The 12,225-nt window shown below is 55.6% G+C and overlaps 1 protein-coding gene across 5 annotated transcripts in view; it reads left to right on the top strand.

Annotated features, from left to right (window-relative positions):
* TTC7A (tetratricopeptide repeat domain 7A) overlaps positions 1-12,225 on the top strand; it is a 121,354-nt gene that overhangs the window by 57,537 nt on the left and 51,592 nt on the right. For all 5 annotated transcript variants that reach the window (XM_070572746.1, XM_070572748.1, XM_070572747.1 and 2 more), the window contains 3 exons: positions 153-290; positions 1,815-1,898; positions 6,072-6,176. In XM_070572746.1, the coding sequence (XP_070428847.1) occupies positions 153-290; positions 1,815-1,898; positions 6,072-6,176 (327 nt within the window). The remainder of the gene's footprint in view (positions 1-152; positions 291-1,814; positions 1,899-6,071; positions 6,177-12,225) is intronic.

Below are 12,225 nucleotides of genomic sequence, written 5' to 3'. Positions count from 1 at the left end.
TTTGTAGGGATGGGAAAGGCTCTGGCTGTCTCTGGGAGTGTGGATCAGCAGCGGAAGGGTGACACTTGCTGGGCCTGCAAGGCAGGGGCACTGTGGGCACAGACACCTGCTTATTTCTGTCCTCACTCTTTCCCAAACCACGTCCCCCACAGGCTACTCGGGATGTGGTGCTGAGCCGGGCGCCGGAGCAGGCAGAGGACCGGGCAGTGAGCCTGCAGAACGCAGCGGCCATCTACGACCTCCTGAGCATCACGCTGGGCAGGAGGGGGCAGTACGTCATGCTCTCTGAGGTACGGCCGGCCCACCCACCCAGGAGTCGGGTGGCGCACAGAGGAAATCAGATGGAGCCACCAGTTGTCCTCACTGTCCCATCCCTGCCTCTACCTGGGGATTGAGCCCATTTCCTGGGAGGCTGGCCTTGGGACTGCTCCACCTCCAGTGCTGCCCTTCACTGGCAGGGCGTTTTCTGGTTTTACTAATATTTTTATGTGTTTTTCTTTTGAAAGAACACATGGCATTGTATAGAGAAGCACAAGAGGAAAATTACCCACCCTCAGTTTCTCCCAGGGATAACACTGGCGTTTTGTGACTCCCTCTTCTGGCAGGGTTCTGAGCTGGGTGTATGTTGGGAGCTGGGACCCCTCCCGCCCGGCCGACAGACACCCCCATTTCTATTGGGCCAACCCTGCTGGGGCAACGCTTTGTGGGCTGTGCCTGGGGGTGTGCCTCTCTGACTGGGGGGACCACGGGTCCTGAGCTGCCCCTCTCTCCTGCCCCCTGCCACAGTGCACGTGGGCACACACATTTGGGGCCCTTGTGATGGGATTTGGGCCTCTTGGCAGTACATGCTCTTTCCATGTGTTTAGGAGGGCTCCTGAGGGGAGGGACAGTGACATCTGCCAAGCCCCTGCTCGCACCAGGCACCATGCACGGTGCTGTCTCAGAGGAGACCTTCCTTAACGTGGGAGGGATAAGCAGTAATCTCTCACGTTTACCAACGAGAAAGGTGAGGCCCAGAGAGGAGGTTTTTGCCCGAGATGGCACAGGAAGTGCTGCTGAGCCAGCGCGTGAACCCACGCCACTGAGCTCTGAATGTGCGTGCCATCTGGTCCCTCCCCTCTGTTCCCAACCCTGCCTGACCATGGCCACAGAGTGACTCCTGGCCACACATGCGGGGTTGCCCAGGACTGGACAGGCTCTGGGGCAGGCGATGTCCTCAGTGGTGGTAGAGAACAAGAGAACGAAGAAAAGCCTCTAGGTTTGGGCGGCATCCTCTCCGTGGGCCCTGCCGTCAGCCTCATCTGCCACTTACAGGCCCTGTGACTTTGGCAAGTCATTCAGCCTCAGCCTCTTCATCTGAGAAATGGGGCTGATGAGAGAATACACCTCAAGGGGTCATTGAGAGGAGTAAATGAGTTAATACATGTAAAAAGGTGAGAACAGGGCCTTGCACAATAAGGATGAATGTCACTGCTATTCTTTTTATTGGATGTCCACACTTTGAAAGCACGTTCGAAAATCTCATTTCATTCGCTTTTCACCATCACCCGTGAGATCACTCGCATGTTATGGAGGTGGGAATCCAGGGCCAGAGAGGGTGGGAGACTTGCACAGGGTCACACAGCATGCCATTGGCAGGGACATGTTAGCCCTGGAGTTTTCCGACGGGAACCAAGTAGTCCGGGCCTCCTACAGCCTCCTGTGCAAAGTGACTTGGGCAGTGGTTACCCTGGAAGGGGCTGGGCTGGGCTGGGGGTGGGAAGACCAGGGTGGGACCCCTGGCGGGGAAGTGCTGACCACCTCCCTCTCCTCAGTGCCTGGAGCGAGCCATGAAGTTTGCGTTCGGAGAATTCCACCTTTGGTACCAAGTGGCCCTCTCCATGGTGGCGTGTGGGAAGGTAAGGCCCTGGGTGTGCTGGAGGTTGCACACCTACCCTCAGGGGGCTCTGCTCTCCTCTAATCCCTCTGGAGGTGAGGGGAGGGCGGGGGGATTGGTTCAGAAATGTTGCCCAGCAGCTGATTTTCACCTCCAGGACAGTAAGGGCACAAGAGGATCACGCACAGACCCCTGTGTGAATCCAGCATCCATGTGTGAGTTACGAGTGTGCCAGTGTGCAAGGGTGATGAGCCTTTTCTGAGTATGTGTGCGCACATGGGGCCTTGTAGCGTTTCTCTGGGTGAATTACACGAGACAGGGATGGGACGTGGGTTCCAGGCGAGAACACTGTTTCCGCTGGGCTGTAGCTCGCGTCCTGCCTACCGAGTGTGGTATCAGGAAGGGACCTGCCCGTGAGTCCGGAGGAAGGGGTTGGGGGCAGCGGAGCAGCAGCTCCCCCAGGGGAGTTTGGAGGAACAACTGCGTGGTGGACACGGTGGTGGGCTCGGGCAGGAGAGACTCCACGCAGAGCGGGGGCTGACCTTATCCCGGGTCGCCAGACTGCATCTGCTTCCACCCACCAAGCCCTGTCCAAGCACCCCCTGGTTTTTCCTCAGATGAGAATTACACTTACATAAGCCTCTATTTTAAGCGTTGGCATGAAAGGAAACCCTTTCCGGAGCTGGGTGCCGAAGGTGTTGAGGCTGAGAATGCCGTGAATGCAGGAAATAAGGTGGCATGAGTTTGCAGATCGTTCCAAGAGCTGTAAACACCCAGAGCCCTTTCGTGGGGCTGAGGGAATTCCTCCCCCGCCCCCCGCCCATCTGTACCACCTGCCATTTCTGGTCTCTCCGCGGAGGGCCCTCATAGGCTTGCTGGAGCCTCCTCCAGGAATGGAGAGCATGCTGGCCCATCCTAAGGGGGGGGGGGGGGGGGGGCGGAGCGGGGCGGCCAGGGAGGGAGAGCAGGTGCTGCAGCCTGGCAGGTGGGAAGGGCCAAGGGGAGTACAGCCAAGACTCAAGTGAGGAGCCTTCCTGACCCCTCGGCCTGCAGAGCATTTGTCTTCCCAAACCTCTTCCCCCTCTCCCATCACATTGCCCACCTCCCGGAGCATCCTGGAGCATCCTGAAATTCTGATATGGTGAATCCTGGCTCTGTGCTCAGCAGTCCTGTCAAGGCTCAGGGAGAGTTCAAAACAGAGATAAGGTGAGGCCAGGGGAGGGGAGAGGGTGGGGCTGGAGCTTCCATAGAGCCCAGGCAGACAGCTCACAGTGGCATGTGACAGCTTCTTCCTGCCTCCTGGAAACGGAGAAAGTGCCTCTAGTCTAGTAACAGTGAGCTTGGACCAGGAGGAGAGGCCCAGAGCCAGGCAGCGACTTCCCCACTTCTGTGGGTTGTGGACCTTTTGAGGAGATGAGGAAAGCTGGGGACCCCTCCTCAGAAGAATGCATCACACATGGAAGTTAGCTTTAGTTTCTAGGAATGCTCCTGGAAGTCCCCCAGTCTCAGGAGAAGGGGTCCCGTTAGCTTGGGGCGGGGGGGCGTCCGCCTCCTTACTGAGAAGTAGCCAGGCTCAGAGAGGTCCAGACACAGCCTGGCACATCCTAGGATCCGGGGAGCTGGCATTCCAGCTTAACACCTTCACAGATGAGCGAGGAGGGCACAAGAATGGACTTACAGGCAGGGCGATATGTGAGTTCTTCACACATGAGACCCCATAGGCTGGAGACACTGGGTTGTACCCACCCCTGCATTCAGTGCCGGAGGTTGTTCTCGAAGCTCATTGTCCACTCCCCTCGGGAACCCTGCGCACCACGTCAGTCTGCATGGTTGGCCCACTCGGCCCTCGGAAGAGGGGCCAGACGTCACCTTTGCCAAGAGCCTAAGGTGGGAATCAGGGTTCTGTACCTGTGATTGTGCCCAAGGGGTCTTCCAGGAGGTGAGGCTGGGCCGTATAAATATATCCGGCACCTCAGCCTGCAGGAAGTCCCACGGCATGATTTAGGGCGCTTTTTCTCTTGGTCTCCCGGCAGACAGGCGGATTGGCTGTGTTGCTAGGTAACCAGCACGACAAAAAAAAAGAGCCGGCTGCTCCAACAGCGGAGTCCTCAGATGGCTCCTTAAATAGCAGCGTTTTGTGGTCTGTGTGGGGGTGGGACGTAGAGGGTCAGGGTTAGAGAAGCCTGTATTTCGAGGATGCAAAGGTCAGCCGCCCAGGGAAGGAGGCCAAGGAGAGGCGCGAGGCTTGCTGGGATGTGTGGACGGAGGGGCCGTGGTGGGGGTGCTGGGAGTGGCATTCACAGGAGAGGGTCTCAGGAGGAGTTGGGGGGGTCGGCAGCTCCTTGCAGCCCCTCACGCAGCCTCCCTCGCTGCAGCTCACGTGGGCACCCAGTGCAGTCTCCCGGAGCGGGTGGCCTGCTGACACCCTCCAGGACTTGGTCTCACACCCTCTAGTTTCCTGAAGGCTGTGGGGGAGGGTGGCGTCTGTCTTTTCTCCTCAGCCTTTCTGTGGCACCTGATAGGCTCCAGCCACCGCTGCTTCCCCTTCTTGCAGTGGCCCCACAACCTATAGCCCAGCCCTGGGCACGGAGCAGGCCCTGGCTAAGAGCCCCGGAATTGGCCTGAAAGTCTGAGTCGGAGCCCAGGGAAGTCTGTCACAGCTGGGTGGAGAAAATCTCTTCCTTAGCTGGCAGAGAAAGGAGGGGTAGCTAGAGAGAGGCAGGGGGCCCAGAGTGGACACAGACCAGTGGGGTCCCAGGTCTGCGTCTTCTGGTCCCTCGCACCGTGCTGTGTGCTGTCTTCCCGAGCCCCCATTTCCGCAGTAGTACCACCAGAGTGCTGGGGAGGGTGCGAGGTCATTACTGGTGGGGAGCTCGGCCACAGTAGGGCCTGGCCTGTGGGAATCCTCGTGGTTACACCCACACGCCCCTGCCTATCTGGAGGTGACACGGGGATGGAAGTGTGCGTGCTGGTGGAAAAGCACTGGACTCAGTCAGAAGGTTCCAGCCCTGAGTGTGTCTGTGTGTATATGTGTGTGTATCAGGGAGACAGAGGCCTCCTCTCTGACCTAGGTAGTCACCACAGAGGCAGGATAAGGCAGTGGTTACGAGCCTGGAGCCTAACTGTTCAAACGCCAGCTGAGTGGCCTATGGACAGTGTGGCTTTGAACAGGCTACTTTACTTCTCTGCGTTTCACTTTCTCTTTCAATAGAGACATAGCGCCTACCTTATAGGAAAGCTGTAAAAATTAAATGATTTAATATTTATAAAGCACTTAAAATGGCAGACTTTCTGTAAAGGGCCAGGTAGTAGACATTTTTGACTTTGCAGGGCAAAGAGTCTCTGGGAACTACTCCACACTGCCTTTGCATCGTGAAAGCAGCCATAGGCGATACTAGCATGAATGGGCGTGGCTGAGTTCTAATAAAATTTTATTTACAAAAGCAGGCAGAGGGCCGGACTTGGCCTGTGGGCTGTGTTTTGCTGACCTCTGACTTACACCAATGCCTGGAGCATAGTATGATCTGGATAAGTGTTAGCTGGTGTTCTTCTTCTTATTGTTAGTGGTAATGTCCCTGCCTGGCTCTGGATGCTCTCCCATACTGGCCCTCCCTCCATACTTGGCCATCCTCAGCTGGTCCAGTCTGGCCCCGTCTCCATGGCTGAAGCCCTGAAGCCTTAGGGCGTCCCCAGATTCCTGTCTGGAGACTCTGCCAGTTTAGCTTCTCTCCTCTTCCCTCTCTGCCAGCCTTTCTGCGTCTGCCTACCCCCTGCCACTAGCCCAGCCTCCTCCACATGGTCCCCATGTGATTTGGGCCTCGTCTTGTCACCTGTAAACTAAAGGTGTTGACTCAGAAGTTTGGGAAAGTCCCTTCTACCTCTAAGATTTCTGTGGTTCGCCTTTGAATTCCCTTTGAAGAGCTTCCATCTGTTGTTACCTTAGCTGTTGTCACATCACCTCTGGGCAAGGGTCACAGCCTCCATTCTCCAGACAAGGAAACTGAGGCCCGGGAGGGACTTGCCTGCCAGCACCACCTGGGCTCCTGCTGCTAGGCCCTCTTCCTGGATCTTGGGAGGGAAGGAGTGCAGAGCAAGGACTGGCTGTTAGGGAGCTCCCCCAATTGTAGGCACCAGGCGCCCAGTCTGTCACGACCCAGGGCTGCGAGTAATGGTGTTGCCTTTCTTTCTTCCGCAGTCAGCCTATGCCGTGTCGCTGCTGCGGGAGTGCATGAAGCTGCGGCCCTCGGACCCCACTGTGCCCCTGATGGCTGCCAAGGTCTGCATCGGGTCCCTGCACTGGGTGAGTGAGCTGCAGGAGGAGAGGCGGGCAGGGCCCAGGTCCTGCTGGCTTCCTGCAGGAGGGTGGTGGCAGGGGGCATGAGCTGGGGGTGTGCATGTCTTGCTTTGTATGTGAGGGTGCGTGCAGTGTGTATAGGGTGGGGGAGCATGGGAAGCTGTGTGGAGAAAGGCTTCTGAGAAAACTCCAGCCTCTGTCTCCAACAGCATGTCCCCAACCCAGGCTGCTGTTGGGTTTGTGATTCTGCCTTGAAATGTGGTCTCCAGGGAGCCAAATGCGGAGTCAAACGTAGAAGTGTCCCCACCTGCCCAGCAGTGGGGTAGTAGGCAAGACCTCGGAGTTACCTGGGCCAATCCATCGTTGTGGGGGCTTCAGACTCCCTAACATCCAATACATGAGGGCCTGCAAGGTGCCATTCTGACTGGTCAGAACCAGCTCTCAGCAGAATGGGAAGGTGGCCTCTTCTGCCAGCCCCCTCCTTCCTCTGGGCTCCAGCCCCCAGGTCCCTGCCTTGGGCCCAGCAGAGGCAGCTGACCTGTTAGGAGAAAAGCGCAAGGTGTGCCCTGTCCACAGCCATGGCTTTACTGCAGGCTCCTGAAGCGCTGGAGATGAACAGCATGGAGTGGCAAAAGAGCACTGGGCTGGGAGCCCAGACCCCCAGGCCTTGCCTTGGTACCTCCCTCCCCCTGGCTCCGCTGGGCTGCTGCTCCAGGCCTGGGGGCGGCTCTCGTGGAGGGGCCTCTGCACGGGTTCTCCTCTCACTGGGAGCCCACTTCCTGACAGCCTGGCTTCCGCAGGTCCACATCAGCCTCCTGATGTCAGGGGTGGTCCTATTTCCACCCTCTTGAGCAGCACAGAACAGTGCATCCTCTCTCCCACGAGTTGGCTGTCAGCCCTACCCATATCGCCTCTCTTCGGGCTAAATAGGCCCAGTTCCTTCATGTGGCCTCTGGGCCCAGCATCTCCCAAAGAGGAAGCTTCTGCCATACACCATCCTCCCCTTCCTGTTGTCCTGACACCCCTGCCTACCCCTGCGGTTGTGTGTCCAGCTTGTTCCAAGGCAGCAGGTGCCAGGCACCAGGTGCATACAGCAAGCGCTTCAGAATTAGCAGCCTCTCCAGCTCCTCCAGCCGCTCCCCCCTCCTTGAGTGTCCAGCCCTGGGAAGGGAGACCCTGTATTCTAACCCTTCCCACCAGCTCTCTCAAGGACCCCCTCCTGGGTCCCTGCCTCAGCACCCCCGTGGGCCTCGTCCCCTCTGCTGCAGAGAGGACTGACTCCTCAGCAGGAGGAGGGTAGGGAAACAGCACCTTCCCCTCTGACTTGCTGGTCCTCAGAACCCCATGTCTGCAGTGCCCGCATGGCTGCTGGCCCCAGGCTTTGTGCAATGTTCTATAAGACTGATCTCTAACACGCTCTAGGCATTTGGAAGAGGCAGTGGGATGAGGGGGGTAGGAGTTTCACTGCCCGCCCCCCTGTGTGGCTTTGAGTGAGGTACATAATCTTGCTGTGCCTCGGTTTCCTCATTTGTAAAGTAGAAATAATAGTAGTCTCTTTTTCATATGTGTATAAATGATACAAAATATGAAAAGGGCTGGACGGGTCAAGGAGGCTTCCTGGAGGAGGAGGCCTTGGACTAGGCTTGTAAGTCTGGGAAGGATCCCAGTGGGCCAGCAGCGGGCCCTTCTGTCAGCTTGCTTTCCTCAGCCCAGGATTAGCAGGATAACTTCTTGTTCCCCAAGTGTTTTTAGGGAGACTGTTAGCATCTTGCACCCTAGAGGGAGGGTACCTTTGGGATGTGGGTGGGACGTGGGTACTGGCAGAGAGGAGACACCCAGGCTGAGCACATGCAAGAGAGGGTGGTGTGAGCCAGAGGATGCAGAAGAGGGTGGGCTCACCGCCCCCCAGCTCACACCACTGCGTGTTCCCGGGGCTCCTGAGAGGGACCTCAAGCCCATCACTAAGATGAAGCCCCAAATATCCACCTCGCCAAGGGTGAGGCAGGGGAGGGCGTCTGTGCTTCCAATGGCCGCCGGCTCTGTGACGGCTGTGGGTCCACCCAGCCAACGGCTGCCCTCGCCAAGAAGCCCTAAATTTAGGTCTGCGCGCCGTGGAGGAGCTGTTTCCCTCAGCAGCATAATTACAGTAATTCTGCACATTCAGATTACATGGTAATAAAATTAGGATCAAATCAGTCCAAATTGAAATCAGAGGAGTTAGGAGCAAAGTAATCAATGACAACGTAAATAGAAAAGCCCGAAAGGAAACTTAAACACGCAGACTTGTCATCCGAATTGGGGAGAAGGGGGAGCTGTTTAAGCTCAGCTGGGAAGCATACTTGGGTTTGGCGGCTGCTGGGAGCCAAGGTTTAAATCGGGTACAGGCTAGAGTGAGGTCCCGCTGGAGGGCCAAGGGGTGGGCTCCTGGCAGCCTTCCCTGACCAGGAACCTCGCCCTCTGCGTCTCCCTAAAGCCCCGTTTCCACCTGCCTTGGACGCGCAGCACATTGCATTGTATTTCTTGTTGTATGTGTGTTTCTTGAAGGCAGGAGCACTCTCTTCCTTCTTGAAACCCCAGCACAGTTTTAATGCCTCGTGCTGATTGGGTAGGTCTGCTTGCCAATGAGCACAATCCCTCGGCAACGAATACTGCCTTATATGGTACTTGTCTTCCCAACTAGATGGGGAGCTTCTTCACTTACCATGTCTTGCACCCTGAGCCCCTCTCCCCCACAAAGAACCCTGCACACAGTAGGTGTTTGTCCATATCTTATAGAATGGCGCCAGCCCCAGCTGGCTGGAAGGGATGGGTGTGGGAGGCCTGCATCTGGTTCGGTGGTTCTCTCTGGCTCCCTGGGTTGGCGCTGGGCCGAGAACAGGCTGTGGGTAGCCAAGGGCAGCCTGTTCTCCAAGGAAGCCAGGCACTCTCTGTTCTCAAGGCCACAAGCATGAAGAATGGGTCTGACTGTGGCGGGCAGGGGGGTGCTAGTGCTTGGGACAGGCACAGATCCCAAAAGGCGTCTGATGCCACCTCCGTCTCCTGCCTTCATAGCTCTTGGCTCACGTCAGCCTCCAGCAGCCCAGCCATTGCCCAGCCAAGCCCAGGAGCAGGGGACAGAAATCTGGGGGTGGATGATTTGGCCCAGGTTGTAGGAAGGGAGGCTGAAACTAGGACATTTGAAAAACGAGTTGTGCTGGGTGAAACAGAACTAGGTGGCCTCGTGCCAGAGGTGGAGCACCTGCTGTCCCTACATCCTGTCCTTGTGCCCAGAGCTAGTGTGGGATGCCCCAGGCTGGGTCTGAGTCTGAAAGCAAGGTTGTCCCTGGGTGAGAGTAAGTAGGGAGGGGCTGGACAAAGGGACCTGCAGGGTCACGTCCTGGCTGACATGGAGTTTGCAGCGGGTGGGAGAACACTGGCCCCCAGCCTAGCCTGAAGCTCCTCTACATGGGGAGGGTGTCCCAGGCTCTGACCCGTGACGGAAGTGTGTGGTAGCTTCCTGCCTCCACCTGGCCAGCACCTTGCCAGGGTTCCCAACCAGTTATTTAGGGCAGGAGGAAAAGGAGATGTAAATTTTTTTTTTTTTTGAGGAAGATTAGCCCTGAGCTAACATCTGCTGCCAATCCTCCTCTTTTTGCTGAGGAAGACTGGCCCTGAGCTAACATCTGTGCCCATTTTCCTCTACTTTATATGTGGGACACCAGCCACAGCATGGCTTGCCAAGTGGTGCCATGTCTGCACCCGGGATCTGAACTGGCAAACGCTGGGCCGCTGAAGCAGAACTTAACCACTGCGCCACCAGGCCAGCCCCAGAGATGTAAATATTTTTTGATATCCCTCCAAACACAATTATTTAAAATTCATTTAACTAAAAAAGTTGAACCTCTCCTAGGATAAGAGATGGGGGTGTGCACGTGCGCTGTGTGTCACACACAGAGGAGAGGAGGTTGGGAAATGGAAATGCTGTCTTGGCCTCTTCCCGTGAGGGGGGTAGTAGGAAGAGAGCGGGCTTTGGAGGCAGAGAGGACAGGGTTCAAATCTTGGCCTACGCACTTAGCAGCCGGGTGACTTTGGGAGAGTAATTTACCCTCTGTGCCTCATCTGTAACCTGGAAACAATCAGATCTCCTGTTACGGGTGGCTGCAAACACCAGAGCTGAGGAGTGTCCCTGCTTAGCACTTTGTAGGTACCTGGTAGATGGCAGGTGTCCCTGTGACAGCCATTTCAAAATAGCATGCTCTCAGAAAGGATGTGCTTTGTGTTTTTGCCTTCATTTTTCAGATTCGGGGGTAGGCAGAGCCAGGCAGATGGATTAAGTATTTATGAGGCAAGGAAGAAAGAATGCCAGCTGTCCTGCCACTAGCTTGTGAAAATTAGGAAAAGTGCTACCAGGAGAAAAAAAGTTCCTTCTCAGTAGAGCAGATAAGAGGTCCTGGGCCCTGTGGGAAGGGACTCAGGAGAAACTGGAGACTCTCTTTAAACAGAGCTCTGGGTTCAGAAAGGACCTTTCTCTGGTTCCCAGGCAGGGAGGAAGAGGCGAAGGTTCCAGGGGGACAACCTCTTTGGCCCACTGCAAGATGAATGAGACAGCCCTTGAAGTGGAAGGCAGCCCGAGCTGAGCAAAGTGTGCAGGCCAGAAGCCTGTCTATGTGGGAACCAAATTAGGAAAACTGGAGAGATGCAGGAACTTGTAAGGTCACGGGAACACTGTCCTTACTCATGGACAGCAAAAGCAAAGGGTCGAAACTGTATACCCTTCAATGCACCCTTTTCCCAAAGGGTCAAAAAGGGGAAAAATGAAGAACCAGAGACAGCAGCTGTGAATCAGGCAGCTTAGAAAGTTCCAGAGGTAGACTCAGGAGATGTGGGTCGGAAACTCAGTTCTACCACTTACTAGCCAGGTGACCTTGGATAGGTCCCAAGTTTCCCTGTGCCTCAGACCCTTCAGCTGTGAAACACTTACTCCATCAGGTGGCTGCAGGGCCATGAAAGGTCAGTTGGGCATATATCGCTCTAGAATTGCAAGGGAGGGAGAGAGAGGGGCTCTCCGTCTGAATTTTGTGCCAGTTAACATGGCTGCCATAGGTGAGGGAGGTGTTCAAAGCAGTGTCTCCCTGGGAGGGGAACAGTTGAGAAGAGCTTTGAAAACCCCTCACCCCAGAAGTATTTTGATGAGCAGGGAGGGCCTCCTGCTGCAACCTGAGCTAGTCTTACAGAAGCAGCAGCCACAGCTACAGAGCCACCAACTGTTGACTTTTGAGGCCACAGGAGGAAGTGTCTGGGGACTGGAAAGGGCAAATGAGGTGGCAGGCAGGGAGAAGATGGCTAGGGTGCTCATAGATGGGCAGGCTCTGGGCTGCTCAGCCAACCATTTGGTTTCCAGATTGCAAGTAAGCCCCGTCACTGGGTTGTAAAATGGAACTCTTGAAAAAAAAAAAATGAAATAGACGAACAGGGATTAGGTTGGAAAATATCTGAGAGTGTTCCCCATGGTGGGGGTGCGCATTGTGACAAGGGCGCTTTAGTGGTTCCCTGTATGTGTGTCCTGGACCATGGGTCGGGGTCAGAGAGTTGGACCAACTCGGCATGGTGGTCTGCATGGGTGTCCTTGAGTAGATTCACTCCTTTTCTGTAACTAAGGCTCAGGCCAGAGACAAAAGGCAGGTTAATAGTGTCCCCTCTGGATTCCAAGAAGGTCTTTGATGCCACTTCTTAATTTGTCATTGAGGTCATGTAGCTATGGGAGAGGGACTCACATGGCACTTATCACACCTGTTAGGCTGAGATTTAAAAACATTCTGGAAAATTAAACTAATTACAGGTATAAAATTGCAACTAGTAATAATAATAGTTTACATTTATTCAGACACCACTCTGAGCATTCACCATGTCTTCCTCTCATTCGGTCCTCCCAGCAGCCCTATGAGGCAGACACTTGTTATACCCATTTTACAGAGGAGGGAACTGAGGCACAGCAAAGTGGAGTGACGTGCCCAAGGTCACAGTTACTAAGTAGCCAAACCAGGATTTGAGACTAGGAAATCTGGCCCCAGAAGTT

Source organism: Equus przewalskii, chromosome 14 (genome assembly GCF_037783145.1).
Source record: "Equus przewalskii isolate Varuska chromosome 14, EquPr2, whole genome shotgun sequence".
NCBI classification, from domain to species: Eukaryota; Metazoa; Chordata; class Mammalia; order Perissodactyla; family Equidae; genus Equus; species Equus przewalskii.
This window is presented reverse-complemented; position numbering and strand designations above follow the sequence as displayed.